This window comes from Symphodus melops (genome assembly GCF_947650265.1).
Source record: "Symphodus melops genome assembly, chromosome: 14".
Lineage (NCBI taxonomy): Eukaryota > Metazoa > Chordata > Actinopteri > Labriformes > Labridae > Symphodus > Symphodus melops.
Window position 1 is genome coordinate 15406634 of NC_136704.1, and position 21713 is coordinate 15428346.

The 21713-nt window shown below is 43.6% G+C and overlaps 1 protein-coding gene across 2 annotated transcripts in view; it reads left to right on the forward strand.

Annotated features, from left to right (window-relative positions):
* The window catches only part of stau2 (staufen double-stranded RNA binding protein 2), an 88196-nt gene that overhangs the window by 29240 nt on the left and 37243 nt on the right, over positions 1-21713 (forward strand). For both annotated transcript variants that reach the window (XM_079361669.1, XM_079361670.1), the window contains 6 exons: positions 705-812; positions 6735-6947; positions 7156-7293; positions 10556-10684; positions 13229-13286; positions 20791-21152. In XM_079361669.1, the coding sequence (XP_079217795.1) occupies positions 705-812; positions 6735-6947; positions 7156-7293; positions 10556-10684; positions 13229-13286; positions 20791-21152 (1008 nt within the window). The remainder of the gene's footprint in view (positions 1-704; positions 813-6734; positions 6948-7155; positions 7294-10555; positions 10685-13228; positions 13287-20790; positions 21153-21713) is intronic.

A 21713-nucleotide genomic window follows, 5' to 3' on the forward strand; every position in this document is an offset into this window, starting at 1 on the left:
ACGGAGAGTTTTGATCCTGGAAGTCTTGTATTCAATCCGATCACACGGCGCAGAGATCTTGCTTTACAGGCTGAGGACCACCAGTCATGTCCTGAAATCAATCTTAATCCTGTAGCAGATAAAGATCGTATCCAAAACAGGCGAGTTTCTCATTGCAGCAGCAGCAGCACGTGTCACATGGAGGTGTTTCGTTCTGATTTTGATGTGACAAGTTCAAAGGGTCACAGTTGATTTTTTTTTTTTTTTTTTTTAATTGAAAGCTGGAATTTAAAAAAAACCCAGTCCTCTTCAGCTGTGTACGACTGTATGGTTGTTGATTTGTTGCTGTTTTCTTTCACCCAGAAGATCTGCAGTGAGGATGTAAGTTTGAATGAGTCAGCACTTCTCATGGAGCCACGTCCACAGACATCATTTTATTTAATGACTTTAAGTAGGTTATATGGTTCCAACTTTAATATGTAATCTAATCGTAAAACAAGTGATATTGAAGCAGGGTTTTTTGATTTTTGGCTTCTGATTCGAGTGCATGTCAAGCTCATCTAAAAACAGCATGATGTATCAAATGGTCACTGTCTGAAAAAATGATAAAAGCTTTGCAGTAGGAGGTCACACTTTCCCGTTTTTGAATGAATAATAAGAATGAAACAGCATGTCCACTTTCAGGTTGTTGTTTTTTTAAACCTCTGACGTTTTCCTTGTTTCAGAGCCCAGAGGAAAAGGAGGAGAGCGAGGACGGCACCGATGCCAGCAAATCAGAGATAAGCCTGGTGTATGAAATCGCCCTCAAGAGGAACTTATCAGTCAACTTTGAGGTGAGACTCGTGTACTTGGAATTCTCACTCCTGTTGTTCCTGTAAATCATGAAGAGTTAATGAAGATAAGGCCAAGCAGAAAAGGAATGCATGAGTACTTTTTAAAGTGTCCTAATACGGTAAGTGTTGGAACTGAGGATGCCCTCATGACGGAATATCCAATGGTGTGAAGTCTAAAGTGCGTCTGGGCTGCAGTTGGGAAACGAGCCTGGGGTGTCGTGACGTGGTCTGGTTGCCTGTGGTGGTGACTCAGCTGATAAGAAAATAAGTCCCTCGTTATTCAGCCATTTGGGAGAAAACTTCTCTGGAAGCCTGTTTTCACTCAACAAATATTATTCCTCAAAGGACACTCTCAGACATCAATTCAACAACAGGGAATGTGATACCCCACCTCCGTTTCATATTCACACAATATCTGTTTCTATCATAGAAATATCATGTGAACCTTGGGCTCGGCACTAGAATATAAAACGACATTTTGTGCGCTTGAAAAGTTCTTCTCTGATCTTCATGACCAACATAAGGATGTTACATGGAAAGGTTTCTTTTTGGGGACTTCTCATGGCTTTATTTGTAGAGATAGGGACAGTTGATTGAGTTAGAAATAGGAGAGAGACGACGAGCAGGAACGGAGCCACAGGCCTCCGTGTATGGAGCGCGCTCACTGTCCTCTAGTCTATGCTACCAGCACTCAAGTTTGTTACGTTCAAGGGATTTTTTTTTTTTAAATTATTTTTTTCATCTAAGGCCTCAGTTACCTTCTGCTGTTTTACATTCACCCACTTTCTACAAAAGAAGCCCTAACAGCGTTATTCTGTCAACAAGAAATAGTCCCATATCCCATAACACAGTCTACAGAATTCTAGTATGATGATCATTTCCTGAAGTTGTCCTTTAGCGTGTTTTAAACCACTGATTCTGCTCTTTTAACAATTACACCCACTGCTTCTTCTAAATTCACGCCGTAGTCTGGTGTGTCCTTACATGACCGGCTGGGTCTGTTCCCCTTGGCCTTCGGCGCATCTCAGCTGACTCATCCAATCTTCACTCCCTGATGGCCCCCTCTTCTTCTACTGCTCTCTGCAAGGTGCCAAAAACAAGGGAGGCTCAGTTTACTCTGCGTGCCCCCTCCCTTCCTCCATCCTAAACCCCTGCCTTCCACCTCTCCTACCAAAAAATCACAGCGAAAGGGCGGGATGCGTGGTTGAGGCTGGAAGGACGGTGTTGAGAGGGAAAACGGAGAGAACGATTAAAAGGAAGGGAAGGGAGTCTCTTCGCGTGATGACTTTGCTTGTAAATAGAAGTTTACATAACACTGAAGAAATGATGTGGAAAAGCAGTCCACTCCTCCCGTTCACACCCTCCCTTCTCTCTTCCCTTTGTTCGAAATTGCATTTGCTAATGAGAGCATGACATGGCTATCCTTCCTGGAACTTCTATTAATAATTTAAGCCAGCTCAGTCTGGATTGACGTGACTCATCTGTCACGTCGTTGTCACTGTCAGCAATTATGACTTTAATTTTTTGTCTTTCAACACTGGAAGCCGACAACAGAGGGTTTTTTTTATTTAGTTATTTTTTTTATACCCACATCCACAGACACACAGATCCAAACACTGTCTCTTCTGCTCACTGTTGATCTGGAGACTGGCTGTTCTTTACCACTGAGCACTAAATCAGTGACTTCTCTCCTCAGTAGGCGTCTTTATTCAACTGATATTCTTTGCTCGGGGGTTGTGTCTGGGTCTTCTCCTCCGTACTTTCAATTTGGACACCTAAGCCAGGGTACTCGCCGACACCGATCACCCCTCAGATACCAGTGCAATAAAAAGAAATATTTGGAGAGAAAACACCGCTCGCTGTTATTTTGCTCGCCGTTACTCACGTTTGACTTTCTGCTAACTCCACTCTGCGTTTGTCTTTTTTTGTTTCTTGATCAGATATCTGGAACTAGTTGACTCTTTTTTTTGGGGGGGGGGGGCAGATTTGTAATAACGGCTCAGTGAACTGACTGGCATTCTGCCCCGATGACGATCTACGGTCAGGCATCTTTTTATTATAACGCCCCCCCGTCTGTTTCCCTGGAGACCTGAGGGCAGAACACAACGGAAACGACAAACTCAACACCTAAATTTTTACTCTAACTTTGAACTGAATCTCATGTTATCTCAATTCGTTTTTTTACATTCACAAACCTCTAGTGTTTCCTCACTGACAATTAATGATAGCGTTTCCTCGTCAGTACTGCTTTTAATCTACGGTAGTTATTTTACCTGAGTTTTTGAATTGTGCGGTGGGGGAAGGAGTTGTGTTGTTTGATTTATCATGATGTAAAGCACTTTGTGATACATCTTTGGATGAAAAGTGCGTTACAAATAAAGTTTGATTGATTGATTGACGACTGGTATGTGGATCTCAGTATCAGAACAACTCGACTTGCTTTTTCGTTTGCGTCTTTTCTTTTTTCTTTTTTTTTCTTTTTTACACCCAAAAAACTCATCCTCTTCTCATATCAGTTGAACCACATTTCCTGTGGCCTATCAAAATAAAGTGTTCCAAGGCCAGGCTGTTTTCCTCCTCTTTCCTGATATTACATATCGTTCACTCCCCTCGTACGCTGCCACCGCGACTCTCAGCAGATTCTCTTTCACTCCCAGTCAACGTGTCGAACACAAGGCCACTACGCCATCGCTAGAGACTAAATGTGAATTACGCGCGTCTCTTTGGGTCTTCATTATACACAGACTCACGCCCTGCCATGTCACATATCCTTTACTATGTTCCCTTTGATGCACTAAAGAGAAATGGAACACACCCCATTAATAATCAAACTCTCAAACCTCATACATATCCTGTCACACGTTCTGCATTATTCACACCAAATACAAAGCCCTAATGGTCCTTTGCACCTTTGAGCACCTCTACATCAGCTATGATCGCACACCATTTCATCCTTACACTCTAGGGCCGCATGAAATTACCCATGAGTCATTGCTAGCAAGTGTCTGCTTTCCCATCCAACGATGCGATGATGAGGGTCGCCGCCACCCTGAGAGCCGGTTGGCTCATTTTAATCCCCTCGTCAGGCAATATCAAACAGATGTCAGCATCAAAGGGGAAACAATCTATAAATCACAGCTTGTGTGTTGGATCAGAGGCTCCCTTTTCCAAGGAGGACACAGGAGAAGAGGGTCCGGGCCAAGAACCACCCATCTTACAAGAAGCAGCATCCCTGAGGGCTTGTCCATCCACCGGTCGTCACAAAAGAGCCTTTCTTCGCTCTACCAGTCCTCACCATTGTCCTAGCCTGATCCCATAGCCTCCTCTTCTAGTGTACCTGAGGTCTCAGATCCTCAGACTGCTCAGGGTATTAATGACTCCCTGAGAAGCTGAAGTGAAGGCCTCCCATGTTTGAGAACAAAAAAAAAGAGATGAAGAGACGAGAGGAGAAGGGGGATCGTAAAAAACCAAAAACAAATCAACATTGAATTACAGAGCATTTCCTGTGCACAACCTGATCCTTGTCGTCAGGTGCTAGTGGGGTGTGTTTGCCTTTTTGTTTTGCATGTATGTGTGTGCGTGTAAATGAATGGAAGAGCTGAAATCCCATCGGTGTGGCGCAGATCCCGTGTCATCTGCCAGGAGACTGACTGCAGCTCGTCTGCCTCAATCGCGGGCCAAGAGTGTGTGACGTGTGTGCACAGACACACACTCACTGTTGACTGTACCATGTATCTAGACAGGCCAAGTTTGATGGCACGCTTAGTAGCTGCACGTTTTATTATTATTTTTTTTTTGCTTTAACAGCAAAGATGGGTTTCATTATTCTCCTTTAATTTTTTGCAAATACCCAAATAGTGTTTTGGACGAGCAGAAAGGACAGCAGGCAACTTTAGCGCAGCGACTCACTCACAAGTTTGCCCGTACATTTGTTCCTGTAAAGTAAATAATGAAAAACTAAAGTGTTTCCGCAAAGATCCTTTCAATAGAAATTTAAACAAAATGTTTGAATTGCTTGTAGAAGTGATTTCACATCTGTCGGACAATTATTATTTTTTGGTTCAGTCTTTTGCCAGTACCAGTAACTTTCGGGGGTTTCCGTTGGTTTCCCGCCAAATAAACAATAATGAATAACAGAGGTTTGCGGTAAGAATTAAACCGGGCACTCTGTGGTCACCTACCAGGATGCAAACAGGTTTGTTTCGAGGTCAGCCTACCATCTTGCTCAACCACATACACTAAATAGTTTCACATGTTCAGAGGAGGCCGCGATGGATGAGTAGAGAGAAAATTGAAGTGAGTGATTGGTTTAGTGAATACAGCCACAGAATTAAGGACAGCTGAGGACGCTTCCTGTCATGCACATCCCATAATTCAATGCTACTGCATCAGGCACTTATGAATGCTGTGATTTTTTTTTCTTCACATAACACTCATCTGGTCATCTACATTGAGTTAATTGCTCTTTTCCCCAAATGATGTAATCTCAGTTTGCCAGTGGTGAGTAGTGTCATCATCAACCACTCTGACTGACTTAAAAACATTCAGATGTATCTCGTCCCATTGAATGTTGTAATGCACAAGAAGCTGCCGTGTTACATTTCCCTTTTCGGGTGATGAGCTAGACCAGAGCCGATCCCCTGGGCAGGGGTGAGAGGCTGTTAGCTTGGACAGCTAGCGCGCCAAGGCTTCCTGAAAACACACGTCTTTACAGTCATTGTGAAGGAATGCTGACAGCCTAGCAGGTACACTGACAGCAAACACGGGGCCGGTGTCAGTTTAGTTACCAGAAGAGTCCTGTACTTACTCTGGTTGGAAGACAATTGAAAACGTTCTTCTTTTTTTTTTTATAAAACGTTAACTCACCCCAACTTTTAACCACTGCGTGTGCTTTTAGTGTCTGCAGAGGAAACAAACATTAGCGTCATCTTTGTAGGGTGTTTATTGAAACAAAAGAGGAGTTTGTGATTGTAGTTTGGCCGTATGGAAGGAAGGGGTTTGTACACATTATCCTTTGTTCTCCTCAAGGTCTGGTATTAGTCTGCGTTGATGTGTGAAGCATTCGAGGAATGCTCAAGGTTCCCCTTATCAGTTTTATCGGTCACTGGGTTCAAATGAACTGTTTCTAGATTGCATCTGATTGCTACAGTTTGTGCTGTCTGCACCACAAATTGAGCTCAAGTGAAGTAGGAGGAGGAGGGAGGGAGGGAGGGATTGGAGAGAAATGGTAACAGACAGCAGCTACAGCTAGAGGGAGAGCAAGGGAGAAAATCTGTGTGCTTTGACTCCAAAAAAAAAAAAAAAAAAGAAGCATCCACCTCAGCTGAAACATGTTCTGTTGGACTCAGTAAGTGTGTGAAATCTAATTCTTCCTCTCGTGTATTATGTTTTTTTTTTTTTCCTAAATAAGGTTGAGGAGAACCCCACCTGCTACACACACATGCACACACTCACACACTACTCCGACTTCACAGGAAGTAGATGTGATTGCAGAAGCATGACCTAACGCCAGCCGGTGTTTGTTTTAGGTCTCCCAGGTGACCAGAGGCTGGGGGAAGGAAACTGAGCCCTCAACACTAGAGACTGTCATAGAGAAACATGTTCCTCTTCAGATGTGTGTTTGTACGTCACGTAGTGTCCGTCTGAGTGTGTGTGTGTGTGTGTGTGTGTGTGTGTGTGTGTGTTCTCTATAAGTCACACATGCGTACATGGGTGGGTAGCAATGTGACCATTGAGAGCAGATGTTTCGGACCACCTGGTGTAGCTGCTTGCACACACACACTCCCTCACACATATCATGAATGACAAAAACAGATTTATTACATTTCTCTAATTTGTCCTATGAACTCTTTTTGTCTCACCCCCCCCCCAGATTTTAAGACCAAACATGTTAAAAACACAACATTTCCCCCTCCCCCCCAGGTGTTAAAGGAGAGCGGCCCCCCGCACATGAAAAGCTTCCTGACTCGCGTCACTGTCGGGGAGTTCTCTGCGGAAGGCGAGGGCAACAGCAAGAAGCTGTCCAAGAAGCGTGCCGCTCTGTCCATTCTACAGGACCTGAAGAAGCTGCCCTTCATCCCTGCTGTGGAGAAACCCAAGACGCACTACAAGAAACGAACCAAGACCATCCTCAAGGTAACACAGCTGGACTAGGAGCGCACATTTACTCTGCTTGTAAATTCAGTCACATAATGCAGAACTTTCTTAAATGCGCCTTTGCTTTTTCAGGATATTCCCATCTAACCTCCTTAGTCATTAAACTTGTCTCTGTATATTTTGCATCTCTCCTCTGCAGAAGAGTCACTCAACAATTATGTGTTTCCTTTTTCTTTTTTTCTCCCAGACTGGACCAGACTATGGTCAAGGTATGAACCCGATCAGCCGTCTGGCCCAGATCCAGCAGGCCAAAAAGGAGAAGGAGCCGGAGTACCTGCTGCTTTCTGAAAGAGGGATGCCTCGACGCCGGGAGTTCATCATGCAGGTAACTTTTTTGGTGCTCGCACCCCCTTGTATGGAGGCTATCATCCTCCAAGCAGGCGGCCAAGGTTCGAGGATCATTCCTCACTTTCTCTCTCTCTCTCTCTCTCTCTCTCTCTCTGAGCTCCAACTCTATCCACTGCCCTATCTCTCCAATAAACGCTCAATAAGCCCAAAAATAAAGAAGCCTGATTTTTCTTCTCAACACAAGAAGCCACGAATGAGGTACTCTTTAGCAAAGCAACCACAGCAGCTTTAATGCAGCATCTGAACTTACAGGTGAAGGTTATCTGAATTATGCCTGGTGTAGAGCAGGAAACACGATCAATGCAGCGACACTCAAGTAGACTTGCATTAGAGAACAAGTGAGTCTTGTGTGTTTTCACCCATCATAAATGGGTTAGTAAGAAGTTCATAAATGGGGAATACACTTTGGATGATGCTCAGGAAAGCGGTAATGAGAGATGCAGTGAGTTGAAATGTCATGGAGGGAAACACAAGCTAAATGCAGAACAAGAGTTACCGTAACCTTTTCTGTCTGGACAAATGTAGCCAGCAGCAGCATTATATAACCTCTTTACAGTAGAACACAAGTTTCTTGGTTTTCTCCCGAGACTCCGATCTGGTTTCTTATTTCAGTCATGTGTGTCGTCCCAGCCTGACATGAACTCAACAAACCGTGTGTTGTTGAACCAGAACCTGAGGCAATTCAGGCTTAATAACACTTTTCTACACGGGGCCCTTCAATTTACTACCACTTCTGAAAAACTGGAGCAGATCTGGATTGAGCTTTGTCCTTCTCAGGATAAAAAAGAAAAACAACCTTGTCCTTTCAGTTCTTTCTCTGTGTGTTTTTCTCCTTCATTATCAGCCCTGCGGAGGACAATGACAGCAAAACTTCCCCTCATAAATGTAAGAAATATCATGTGAAGAGTGTTATTGAGGGTACATTTCAACAACAGTCTGGACTGAGATGTTTCCAGTCAGGTGACTCCACTCAGAACAAACATCTCGAACATGTTGTGCGTAGAAGAGGATTCATAATTCACTTCCTCCTCGGTGCACTTTTTAGTATCTTGGACTTCTCTGTACTCGCGTTCTCTTCATCATTACCTCTCAAACCCTTTCTGTTTGATATTTATTCTTTGGACATCATGTACAATATCAAACTCAGAAAAGCAAAGAATCTTTCATCACAGCTCCTCACTGTTTTTATTATATTAAGCTGCTATTTCAAGCAGTTTTTTTTTTTTTTTTTTTTGACGTAAATTACATTTACGTTTTCTACACTACAGATAGGTAACAGACTGTAGTCTGTGCTGTGAGGAGCCGGAATCATTAACAGAATGAAATGTCGCAGTCTTACTGCGGGAACAACCTTTGACTAAGTCACAGATGATTCTCTGTTTATCACTAATCCAGAGCAGGACTCTGTGTAAGAGGGGAAGACCACGGTTAACATTAACAGAGGGTTTAACTTTTCAGCTCTTTACAAGAAGCTCTCCAGGCTTTTTTTTTCATGTTGTCGTTTTTTTTTTATAGACTGATGAATCCTAGTAAGCGTGTGAAAAAGTCCTACATGCATAAAAATAGGATTCAGCTAACATGTTCTTTGTTAGTTTAGATTTGATTGACGCTTTAATGGGCAGCGTCGGGCTGTTTCTTGGAAATGAGCTTGCTTTTTATTGCTTTACTGAGACAAATCAATTTGTGTGTTTACAGTTAATGAATTCAACGAGTTAAGATCTTTTTGAGTTCTGTGAGAAATGAGAAGCTTATTTTTTCCCACTTGCAGGACCTTCTGCTCCTGAAATCATTCTGACTTACTGATTCACTCACATATCGCAGCGTAAAGGTTCTGTGTCAGGAGGGGAGGGTGTTGGTTGTTAGGAGTGAGGACATGATGTAAGAAAGAAGCTACGGAAATCCAAGATGGCGGATGAAGCGGCAGAGTCGGTCACTATAATGACCTTTATATTGGTTTTCTATGCTACAATTAGACGTTTCTGCAGATTCCACTCATGAGTCATAAAAACATTCCAGCAAGCAGAAAAACAGTCAGGGTAAGAAACGTTTGTCCATCAATTGTAGGGATAAGACAGAGGATAGGGTTGGAAATCAGAGAGAGAGAGAGAGACGCACACGCAGCTCACCCTGTAAAGATGGAGAAATACAGGAAGACGTTTTCACATGTGTGATCATGAGACAAGAATAAAGAACACTTCATCCATTTATTTTGGATTGTTCACCACTTTCATCTGATCTGTGCGGAAACTGAAGAAACAGCTTTTCTTAACAAAACGGTACCAAAAAAAAAGCGCCACGACGACCTTTTCACTAGTGTTCAAGTAGAATGGATTCAGACGAACTGGACAGAAAAACAAGACGAAAGGAATTTTGCTCTGATCTTTAGTTTGTCAGCCTACTTCTGCTTGTTGTTGTGATTTTTTTTTTTCTATATCTAAATCTAAAATGAACAGCCATGTTTTAATGGATGCAAATTGCGTTTGTTACTCTCTTCCTGTAAGTCTTCCTGTGTCCGCCTCTCTTTCCATAATCCTCCTCTTTCATAAGAAGAACAGAACGTGGGGAAGTCATTTAGCCTAAGACTTCTTTCTCATACCTCTTCCACACACACATCAGGCTCTGCGAGTTAGTGTGTTTGCTCTGTGCTCGGTCCAAAATGTTCCACATGTTTCTCTTCAGCTCTCAAACGACTGTGTTTTCACATTATTGTGAACACGCTCGTTAAGGACGGTTGACATGTCGTCGCAATGGAGGACCGTCTTTGAAATATTCTGAAGGACTAATTACGTTGTTGATAATTTAGTTGATTTATCGAGGCATTCCATCTCGGTGTATGTTATGGACTACTTGATGCATTCGAGCGAGCACTTACAGAGCATGTCGGCCCACTTTGAGTTCAAGCAGGCTCAGGCTCCCAGAACATTATTTAGAGAGTGTAATTGTCTGTTTGCATAACATAACGACGTTTGATATTCACGAGGAAATCTCAGCTTACACTGTGTGTAGAGAGATGGAATGGTTTGGGCTCACTGGAAAACAAACACACTTCACATGGAGGCTTTTTTTGTTCAGATGAGGTTGGCATGGCTGACTCGACCCCAGCGAGAGAGGCGAACGCGTCGCCATGGGAAGTTTCGAGAGTGCGACAGATGGAGGGAATTTGTTGGGGGAGGGGTGTGTGTGTGTGTTTGAAAATCGGCATGTCAACATCAACTGAAACTGCTGCTGTGTGTGCGCAGGTGAAGGTGAATAACGAAGTTGCAACGGGAACAGGACCCAACAAGAAGGTGGCAAAGAGGAACGCGGCCGAGGCGATGCTCCTGCAGCTGGGCTACAAGGCCTCCACAGTCCCCCAGTCCCCCACCGAGGTACACACTCCGCTTAAGTCTGCTGCTTACACCAACTTCTGCATTTTAACGCCAGTTTGTTTACACGTCTCCCCTTTGGTTTATTTATATAATGACAGATTAATCTAAGCGTAACAAGTCATCATTTTGAAACAGTTTGAACCTGCAGAAGGGGGAGCTTGTTTATATCCTCATCACACTTAGGTACAACTACTTAAAAACAAATATGGGCACTTACTCCTAACCAGAGAAGAGTATAAAAAAAGTCGACAGTCGGGTTGAAAGAAGAAATGCCACACTGATTTATAATAACAGGTCTTTATTTACATTTGCTTCAATATTAAAGTGAATGTAAGTTACTTTGGTACTGTCTATCCTCTCCCTGAGCCGTGTATTGCAAATCGATTACAACACTTGAAATGGATAAAGTCACTTTTAATAGGAGAAACAGGATGCAGTGTAATTAAGAATATGACAAAAATGAATTATAATAACTGACTCAATAAATGTCAACACCATGTGTTATGAAGTGGTTGTCATATATCTGTATCCTCTCGACATGGACAAAAACAAGCTATTTGAAGTGGCCTTTTGGCCTCGGTGATTGTTGTTACCAACTTCTTTAATGTTAAAACTAACTCGGCTAATCAAATAACTGAGGTGCCCTTGAGCAAGGCTCTGAACCCCCAACCGCTCCAGTGCGCTCCCTGTGTAGTGGTGGATAACAGCCAGCCCCCACTCTGACTCAGGTCCTGTACATGTGTGGGATTCAAGCAAACACGAAATTGTAAAATTGAATAAATAAATAAAATAATAATAAATAATGATTAATTAATATAATAATATATATCTATATATATGTATAATAAGTATATATGTTAAAAAAAAACAACATTAGTGCTTCTCTGACTCTGGGGGTTTTTAGTATTTGTTCAGAGTATCGTTAGACTAAAAGGTAATGAAGATTTCTAAATGTAGCACACTTACAACAGTTTTTCTCTCTGCAGTTGAGACGCAGACGTAATTGAATTTTGCACGGGGAAATCCGGGAAATAATTGAGCTCTAGATTAACAGTGTTTTTGAGTGTTTGTGCCTTTTGGACAAAGAGAGGAACACGAACACATCCCCGCAGTGCCGTGTTTACAACACGTCTCGTATTTGGTATTCCATCCTCGTTCACAGGGCAGCACCTGTGCAGCTGTGTGCTGACAGATTACATCAATCTCTGCACCACTCCCATTCGGTCTCTACACTATCTCATCTCTCTCTCACACTGTGCAGAATTCAACAAAAGCTGATAGCCAGTCAGTTTTTTTTTCTTTTTTCTTCAGATTCCTCACGGGTCCGCGTGCCGCTGACCTCTTATGCAACCTGTTTAGCTCCTCTGAACCGAATATGTTTTGAAAGCATCCATTGATCTCCATCATCTTTATTCACCTCAGTGGGTTTCAAGCTCAAGGGAGCAGATTATTGATCGAGAGGACGTTACATAACAAGACTCCGTGGAGAATAGTCTTCGCTCCCCAGACAGCTCATTAGTCAGGCATGCTGCTGCTGCTGCATTTATCTTATAGTCCATACCATAGAGCTAAAGGATGCCACTTAGCTCCTATCAGAATCACTGTGGAGATGGGTTTTTTTTTTCATTTAGAAAACACAGCCCAGATTCCACTAAGTATCTCCTTTCATTTTCATCTTATATTGTTCTACACTCTGGTTACTTCTGGTAGATTTCCTTCATCACGTGAGCCTATGAAACCCTCTCCTCTCTGAAAAGGCTCCAGCTGCATGTGTCGACTAGACAATGTTTAACAATTCAAAATGTTTTCCAGTTCTAATGTTTCAGTTTAACAATGTTGTGGTGTACTTAAAATAAGCAGCTAATTTCTGGCAACAGATGAGCCCTCTCCGTGTTTTAATCAAGGCTGAAATCGGCTGATTCGGGGCTCTGCACTACTCCATGCTCTATACGATTTTTTTCTGGATGGCCTTCTTCTGTTTATGTCCTCATACAACTCAGGCTTCCATGCAGTCATTTGCCAAACTTCTGTTTTTGTAGGCTAGGTTGTCTCTCTTTAGATTCCTCTCTTTCTGTCCTCCCTTCTGTTTGGGAGAGCTCTGTTAGTCTACATTCCCACCGTGGGATTGTGGGTAATCCGTGCTATAGTGTGAAGACACTCGAGAGTGGGGCCGTAACGCCATGTCATCTCCTCAGCTGTCACGCGATCATCAGAAATGATTTTTTTCCCCCTCAGCTTCACACACATGCGTGTCTGCGGCTGTGTGTGTTTATGCAGGCAGACACGCATACCACAGCAGAAGTAACACACTGAATAGGACGCTTTTTAAAGTGACTACTAAACACTGACAACCCCCCTAATTAAGTATCTGGCGTAGATAGACGGACACTAGGCTCCTTGAGCATCCCCTCCTGTGAGCACTCGTCTCTTTGTAGCCAGAACAGTAGGAAGGAACTCGTCTGACATGCGTGAAGAAGCTGTCTGTTCAAGAATCTACATCTCTCTTACCTCCCCCTCCTTCTCCCCTTCTCTGCATCACTACAGATAGACAACAAAGGCTGGAACGGACAAAAGGCGTCATTTACCGAAGCGACGAGTAACAGTGAGTATCCGCACGTCTCCCTCTGTCTCTCTCCGTTTTTCCTCCTCCTCCTTTCTCTCTCCCGCTTCGTCCCGCAGGTGGTTTTAGCCGCCGAGACGGCCCGGCGTTTAATCTCTGTGACTGGTCAATGGGCTTCTGACTGTCAGCTTAATCGGCCGTGCGTCCTCGTGGGGAGCCTGTGAATTCAGGCTCATTCACTCAGGCTTACAGGGCCGGCACACTGGGGCCCACCGGGGAGTCCCTCCACTGCCTTCCTGTGCTAAAAAAAAAAAAAAAAAAACCCAAAACAAAAAACCATAGCCTTTCACTCAGGATTAGCACACAAGCACATTTCAGCCCAGATTCACGCACACAGCCATTATCCTCCACACAGAGGAACATTCTGGCGAGGCAAGATCTATGATGACGTGATATGGGCGTATAAGCAAAATATATGTTGGCTGCATTAGTGTGTGTTCCATCAGCTGTTGATAATATGAGATAATGAGCTCATTAAAAACTACTGGAACTTAAGAGCAATTTAATCATCGTCAAAACACTCGCAGTCACTCATTGGCAGGTCGGTTATAGTATAACGTAGGACTTACACTTCTTGACTCTGTATTTCTGTGTTTTATCTCTTTCCCTTGTGGTGTCAAAAGTTATGAGGCAGTTCTGAACATCAGATCAAAAGTCCTGTCAGTTGTTCTTTTTTCTCACCAGTTGACTGCAGGTGGAGATATTCAACAAACTTATTGTTTTTTTTTGTTTGTTTGTTTTTAAATCATTCATGGCCCCCAGATGAGGAATTGTTTTGATTTTGTTGATCCACTGACTTCCCCTTCTTCACCCACAGTAAGGCGGACGTTTTGGGTTTTTTCAATCCAATTCAAAACCTTTATTTGAACTTGAAAGACACTAAGGGTTTCCCTCATTTGTGGTGTCGTTGAGCTCACAGCAGACAAGAGGAGATGTAATGAAAGTGAGTGGAAAAGAAGAAAGGAAATGACCTTCCGGTTATAGTGAAACTGATGTGATCTGAGTACCGTACATATATTCATGTTACTTTCATCAACTGTGGGATAGGGTGGCAAGGTACTGTGTACAGTGTAAAAAAAACATTAAGCTGTTAGCTATATCTGAACCAAATGTCTTTTTTTATTATGACTTCTTTGTAATTCTATGAAATAGGACTCTGTGTTCATGCGATACTTTTATATCAATGTTACGTATAGTTCAACAGAATAACACCACATCCTGACGAACAGAAAGCATAATGCAGCCTTTAATCACGTGCAGGGAGATGGTTGGGATCGCATGCAGACACTCTATGCACCGTGCAGCAGTCACAGTATATAAACATCACGCCCCCCCCCCCCCCCCCCCCCCCCCCTCCAATTGGCTCGAGGCGAATTCTCTGGAGCATACCCTGCTGTGTTCTCACATCAGCTCACTCAGACTTGCTGCGGAAGAAACACTAGGGCTCCGGCAGGAGAAACTCTGGGTAAATTCTGATCTAAAAATGTGGCTGTTTGTGTTTGGGCTTTTTTTTTTTTTTTTGGAGGGAGATTTCTGCATGTGTGAAAGCCCTGATCGCCTTTCTTGGCCGCCAGGTGGGCGGTTCTAAAAGCGTGTGACATTACGTGAAAGCCATCTGCGTTTACTGTGCTTCATGCTCCGTTAAGCTTCATGCTTAATGGTCCCAGGCTAATGAGTTAACATGGTTCACATCAGTACACTACTGTAACATTGTCATTTTGAGATTTAAGCTTAAAGCTAAGTACGGTCTGATCCAGTTGCTAGAAGAGCTGTAAAGACATTAAAAACCAATAATATGTCAAGGTAGTGACCGCTACATCCCCTTTATAGTACAAGCAGGTTTAGATCTGCTATTTCCTATATGATAGCCCTGCTGTCTGCATCACACAACAACCTGTTAATTCAACACATTGTGGTTTGACAGTCTCTGTCAAAGATGAAACACATTTAGAGAGAAATGAAGCGACGTGGAAAAAAGACAGCCTCCAGACTCATCATGTCTTCTGGACAAAATTCTCTGCTAATGGACATTTTTGTCTGTAGACAAACACAGAATTGTCTCATGACAGGATTTATGTGGACTTTACGTGGGAATGTGACGGCCTTAAGGGATATTTCATTCACAACAGTGTTTGGACTCTTTACTAAAAGCATAAGGATGCAATTTAGTCGGAAGCAGCTGGTCTGCATCAGCTCTATCTGCAGTTAAGTTGGCTGTCTTCTCTGTAATCAAAATAAAAAATCTTTCCTCTCACAAAAGTCAAACGCTATTTCAAGACTCCATGTTCTATTTTCAGTGTCTTGGTCCGCACAGTCTGGCAGCATAGTTATTTTTCCATTTGTTCCGCATGAAGTTCAGTAAGTTAATATTTATTACAGGTGCAACAAGTTATCCACCAAGAGTATAAAGCTGGATTTATGTGCGTTGTAATATCTGAGTTTGGCTTGTTGGCATGTCCCGGCTTAATGAAAGGACACAGTGCAAGCAGCTTCATGCCGGATGCCAGCTCAAGTAAATGCCAGCAGCTTGAGAAAGAGCAGTTTAGGGGACAAAATGAACACACTGCAGTGTGGAGCAACGGAGTGGAAAACAAACAGATTGCCTTATTAGATTCAAATGTGCTGTTGTCACTCGCCTCTAAAAGGGGCTTTTGGCAGAGCTGCAGTCCTCTTCCATGAGGCATCCAGCTTCAGTCAGGAGAGGAGAATGTATGTGAAGGTTCAGCTTTCAGTGTTAAGAAGTGTAAAATATCAAGCGGCCTGGAAGGAGCAGCACTGTGACATATTTAGTTAGCTCAATGCGGGTCAAGAATCCAAACACAGAATCCAGAAAAAAGTTGACAAAACATTTATAGACCTTGTTTGTGTTTTACTCCAAATTCCCGAAAGATCCATCTCCTAAATGATGTTTAGAGATGAGTGTGTGTTCACTTGGGTCAGCTATTTTGTTGCTTGCGGTTTCTATGGTAGCCTGTGTTGCAGGCGTTGCCCAATACCTCTAGAGCAGAGCCCCCTGGGAAACGAAGTCTTCCTTATTTGGTCATTTTTTTCCTATTGTTGGCAACGTATTACGCTTGCCTTTGGTCCCGTGCCACTCCCATTCATAGTTCATCTCACACTCAGCACGAAGCTCAACTGTTTGCTAATTACCCCTTTAAAGTTGCCCAAACCGCACAACACTCACACGACGCTAATGTCTAAATAATCTTTATTGCATAAACACCATTTACAACCCATTCAAACAGATACAGCTGCGCTCAGTTTTTCTGTTTGTGTCTATGGTTGCTGAATGGAAGATGTTTCTCGTTTGTCAGTTGTTTTGATGGATCGTGCTTTTTATTGAGTCGAAGTGAGAATAAGTGAATCAGTGTGCCGAACTGCACCCTGTAAAAAGTAAGCTCGAGAGGAGAAACACATGGCGGGGAATTATTTGTATTTCATTTGTTTTGGTGCAATCAAAGCTCCGATCCAGCTACTTCTTCTTGTGGATGTTTGAACAGACTTCACAAGTGTTGAAAGAACTGCACTTTGTGTACAGCTTAGTTCCATTTCGGTAGTAAATAAACATTTTACAGGAATGATACCTTTCTAGTCAATAACAGCTGACGTTGTTGTCGTTTAAAATCGCTGACATCTTTTCCTGTTTTTTTTTAACTTGCACTCTCAGTTCTAACTCATCGGAACACACTCCTGACCACATCTTTCGGTTGATTCACATTCAGATAAAGAGGACCGACTTTATTAATCCGGCATGGGAGAAATTCACTCGCTCTGTTGCTGTGCTGCTTTTCTTCAGTATCATACCGGTGCCTTGTTGTAAACGTAGCTGCTCGTTTTCAGAACAACCAAAATGAACAAAGTCGACGTTCAGATGACGTGTCTGTGTTTGGAAAGCAACAGGCCTTTACCTTCGAGAAAAGAAGTTTGTTTTTTTATTTTTCACCAGAGAATTATATCAAGAAAGCAAATGTCCGTCATTCTCGACCTTATCTGTGAGGAACTTTTGACGTGTGCCGATTTTGGCAGACGAATCCCGACCTGTGCACTCCGTGCTGACCTTTTCCCTGCACATGTTTAAGCACTGTAAATCTCATCATGCTCTAATGTGCAACTCACAATAAATCTTTATTGTGGAAACTTTCAAAATAGAAAATGTCTGTTCGAGCAGTATGTAGTTAATCATCTCTTTGGACAGGTGACAGGGGTATAAAATAACCGTATAGCAATAATAAACCTTCCTTCTGATGGTGTGGTTTGCTTTTGTAGCTCATAAAGAGACATCAGTATTACCTTCAGTTCAGGAGCTTTAAAGGTTTGCAATCTCAGTAAAGACTCAACCCCTCCAGTCCTGGTTCATTCGACTCCTGAAGTTAAAGAACAGCAGCAGCAGGTTTACTTTAATAACACAGACGCTTGAAAGTCACTCGTATATCATCGCAACAAAACCTTACTTGGACCAGCTGCTTTTTCAGAAATACAAAGGAAGTGTAGCTGTTGCATTGGAGCTTGTGTTGGATGTTGACAGTCAGCCATTCAGATTTGTGTTAGTGCCTTTATTGTGGAGACAGGAAAGGGAATTTAGTCAGGTAAAAAGAGAGAGTGGGGTATGACATGCGAGAAAAGGGCCGTCCGCTTGGAGAACTACAGCACACGAAGCACTTGGCTGCCAACGGCCCCTTTTTTATTTTTATTTTAATCCAATGGGCCGTCTCGGAGTCGGGAAACCAGATCTTATCATAAATCTATGATCTCCTAACAGCGCTTATAAACAAGCGGGACGTTGTTTTATTAAGAAGACAGACAGATGTTTCATCTCAAAGGTTGTCAACAATATTATCCCAAATTTTGAGAATTGCACGCACTCATCTGCTTTTTTCTTCACGATTGTTTGCTGTCCATCCCTTGTGCATGGCAAGCACTGAAAAGTAAAGAGGGATTAACCTGCGGAATGATCACTGACAAAACACAGACCATAAGTACGGTCACATAGAAACACATAGACACTGTTGTCCTAAGAAGTTTCATTGGCCGGCTGTAATCAGACCTTTCCTGCTTTATGGAAGGTCCAGCGGGAGAAAACTAGGTAAATCTGTGAAAGGCTTATTGCTCCTGCCCTTTGTTCATACTCGCTTCAAACGCACACCATCCTTTCAAGCATTTGCATGTGTGTGTATGGTGATGGGATGCAGCGCTACAACAAACACTGGGGGGGTTTAGAAACAGGAAGGGAGTGTAAGAAAGCAAGAAGCGAGCAGAGAGTGATTTTTCTCCTTTCTATTCCCATGGGCATTGCAGTCGGGCTTTTCACTCGAGTTGCCACATTTCATTTCCTGCTGTGCATATTTGTGTGTGTGTGAATGTGTGTCTGTGAGTTGTCTGTGTGCATGTGTGAACTATGTGAGGGTCTTGCTCCACCGTGGTGATTTATAGCAGTGGGCTCAGGCCCTATCTGTTTTCGATCAGTCTCATGCTTGGCCCTGGCTTCCCTCCAGCGCTCCCCTGGCCCACCGGACGCCGGAGTCTGGGTGGGACCCCTCTGAAAGAAAAAAAAAAAAAAAAAAGAAGAAGAAGAAAAAAAACTGCCTGGAACCAGCACCACAAACACACACTCCCTTACTCTTTCATTCCCTACTTCTCAGCCTCTGCACTCTTCTTTTCCTGACTTGGTCCAACTTCATATCCACGGTTTCACAATCGCACTCCCATCGCTCTTACTCGTTCACTCTCACTCGCTCTCTCGCTGTCACGCTCTCGCTCTCCCATCAGCTGACAGCAGCTTCAAGCTCTCAATCTCGAGCGAGCGAGCAAGCATGCAAACATCCTCGCAGGAACGCCCACACGCAACGCCAAGCGCTAGCAACGGCCGCATCCACTGCCCCTTCAACGCCACCGCAACAGCTGATGTCATGTTGGCGAACACCTTTCATTGTCTGCGTTACATTCAGAATCCACAGGCCTTGCGTAAATCCAAATGAAAGGTGTCACCATGATTGGGAGGGGAGGGAAGGAGGGGGGGGCGTGGAGGAGCGAAGTCCTTGCAGTTGTGTCATTGCTGGCGTGGGGCAGTTTGTTGTAGTATGAGTAATAAGAGCTGAGCTGGATTTCATTGCTGCTTTTCTTCTTCTCGGGGAAAAAAAGAATATAACATTTATTGTTCACAATGAGGAAATACTGTCAACAGGTTCCCAGAAACCTTAGACAAGAGTTAGCGCTAAAGTTCCTGTCTTTGTAAGTGTGTGTCTAAGTGTGATGGTAATGTTAACTCAAACAGGAAGGGGCCTGTCAGTCATGCGCTCACTCCGGCGCTTTCTCCCAGCTGTTGGTCCGTGCGCACACACAAACAAGCACACGCAGATGTACGCACACACACACACACACACACACACACACACACACAGCTGGTCTTCCTGTCTCTGGTGACCTTGGCTAGGCTTCGGACGCTCTCATGGTTTTAACATCCACTCATCCCCACCTCCTCTTCCATCTGAACCGGCTCCCTGCTCATTCTTCCCCTTTAAATCCTCCACGTCCTCTCACATCTTTTTTTTTTTTTCTTTTTTTTTTTTATTATTATTCCTTCAGCCTACTTTCACTTTCTGCACAAAAAGTCATGAAAGAATCGGTGCTGCTTCCACCTGTCACGACCATTTCGAGGCAGTGATGTCAGAGGGAAGGGAAGCCAACACAAAACAAGTTGCGTCCAACTTCGTCCAAGTGGTCTGGATCGGAACAACGTCTTGGAGCGCCGTGGTGCTCAGCTGGCTAGATCCGGTAAATAATCTGGACACCAAAGGAAAAAGTCAAATGTGCTTCAGCTTATCCGAACCAAATCACCCAGGATGTTTCCTCGAGCCATCAAAAAATTTGCCATAGAGCTTTGATCCGAGGCCGAATCTGCTCCAGAGATCTGTTTGGTTTTCCTTAGAATAGAGACCTGACGGAGCTGTTTCTCATCAACGATGAAGTCATTGCACCTCTGTTGATATTGGTGGGTGCTCCGTTTGTCTCTGTGTTTGTGTTTAAGGAGGAGAAAAGAAAGAGGCTGTGTGTCTTCGTGTGCGTTCGTGTGTGTGTGTGTCTCCCAGCAGAAGGTTTGATGGTGCTCCGAAACACCAGTCCACATGAAACTGTCACTGATGTTTGGTGATTTCACAGGCCGAGCTTGCACACTCACAAATGGACACGGTTAGGCACACACACGGATTAACACTCCCTGGCATTGTGTGGCCGTGCGTGACAGGGAAATATGTGTGCAAATCATCTCTATGGTTAATAATGAGAACCAAAATGAATCAATTTTTCCTCTTCGATTTCCCCGAATCTTCCACCTTTGTCACTGTCCTCCTTCATAACCGGTTGGACCCCATCCATTATGTTTCTTCATTTTTACCCATTCCTGCTTCTTTTTCTGTTATTTATTAACTTGTCATAAGCTTATTCTCTTCCCTTTTTTTTTCTTCTTCCCCCTCCTCCACGATCCATAAAGCCCAAAAGGGTCTGCTCCACCTCAGCCCCGACGTCTACCAGGAGATGGAGGCCAGCAGAAAGCAGGGCGGCACCGCTCTGGGCCCGGCGGGCAACAACGGAGGCTCAATCAACTACATAACATCCAAAGAAATCGGACCATGCTCTGCCCCCCTGCCGCCAGGACACCCTCCGTACTACAGCGGCTCCGCCTCCTCACCCAGTCAGACGGCCACCATGGCGAGGGAGCTACTGCTCAACGGTCAGTCACCCACGGCCGACGCCTCCCTGTCCATGAAGGGGAAGAACCCGAGCTTGCCCTGCGGCGTCTCAGTGCAGCCTGCACAGCAGCTGGACTACCTGGCTCACATCCAGGGCTTCCAGGTGAGATGCGAGACCGTTTATACATAACAGGGTGTCAGTTGATCGAGAAAACATTAATCTGGATTTGACATATTGAAAGAAAGAGTCAATATATTCATTGCTGAGATTTGGAGATGCTAAAGCATAGCTACAGAAAAGTCAAGCTGAGGTAAAGAGGATTTAAAGAGTGAACATTAGGGTGTCGCTCCATCGTTGGCATCCTCTCTCACGTTCCCAGACATTCACAAACTGGGTCTCCAATATTACTTTTATGGATATTGCAATATGATTGTTTTAAGGAGGTAATGAAAGTTGACTTAGTCACAGCGGAATTTCAGCCTGTTTGGGCTTTTTTTCCCCATCAACATAGACATGAGAGGATTTTAAAAATGTGGCCTTTTTTATGTGATAAATCTCGTGGATTGAATGATTTTTCACGAAAGTACACAACAGGGTATGTCATGTTTGATTTCAGGGAAGGAGAGTAGACTCTTTTGTCGAACTTCACAGTTTTTCTTGTGTGGCATCTCTCTTCCCCCAGATTTACTCATGAGAGCTTAAAGAATCGTTGGCGAGTATATC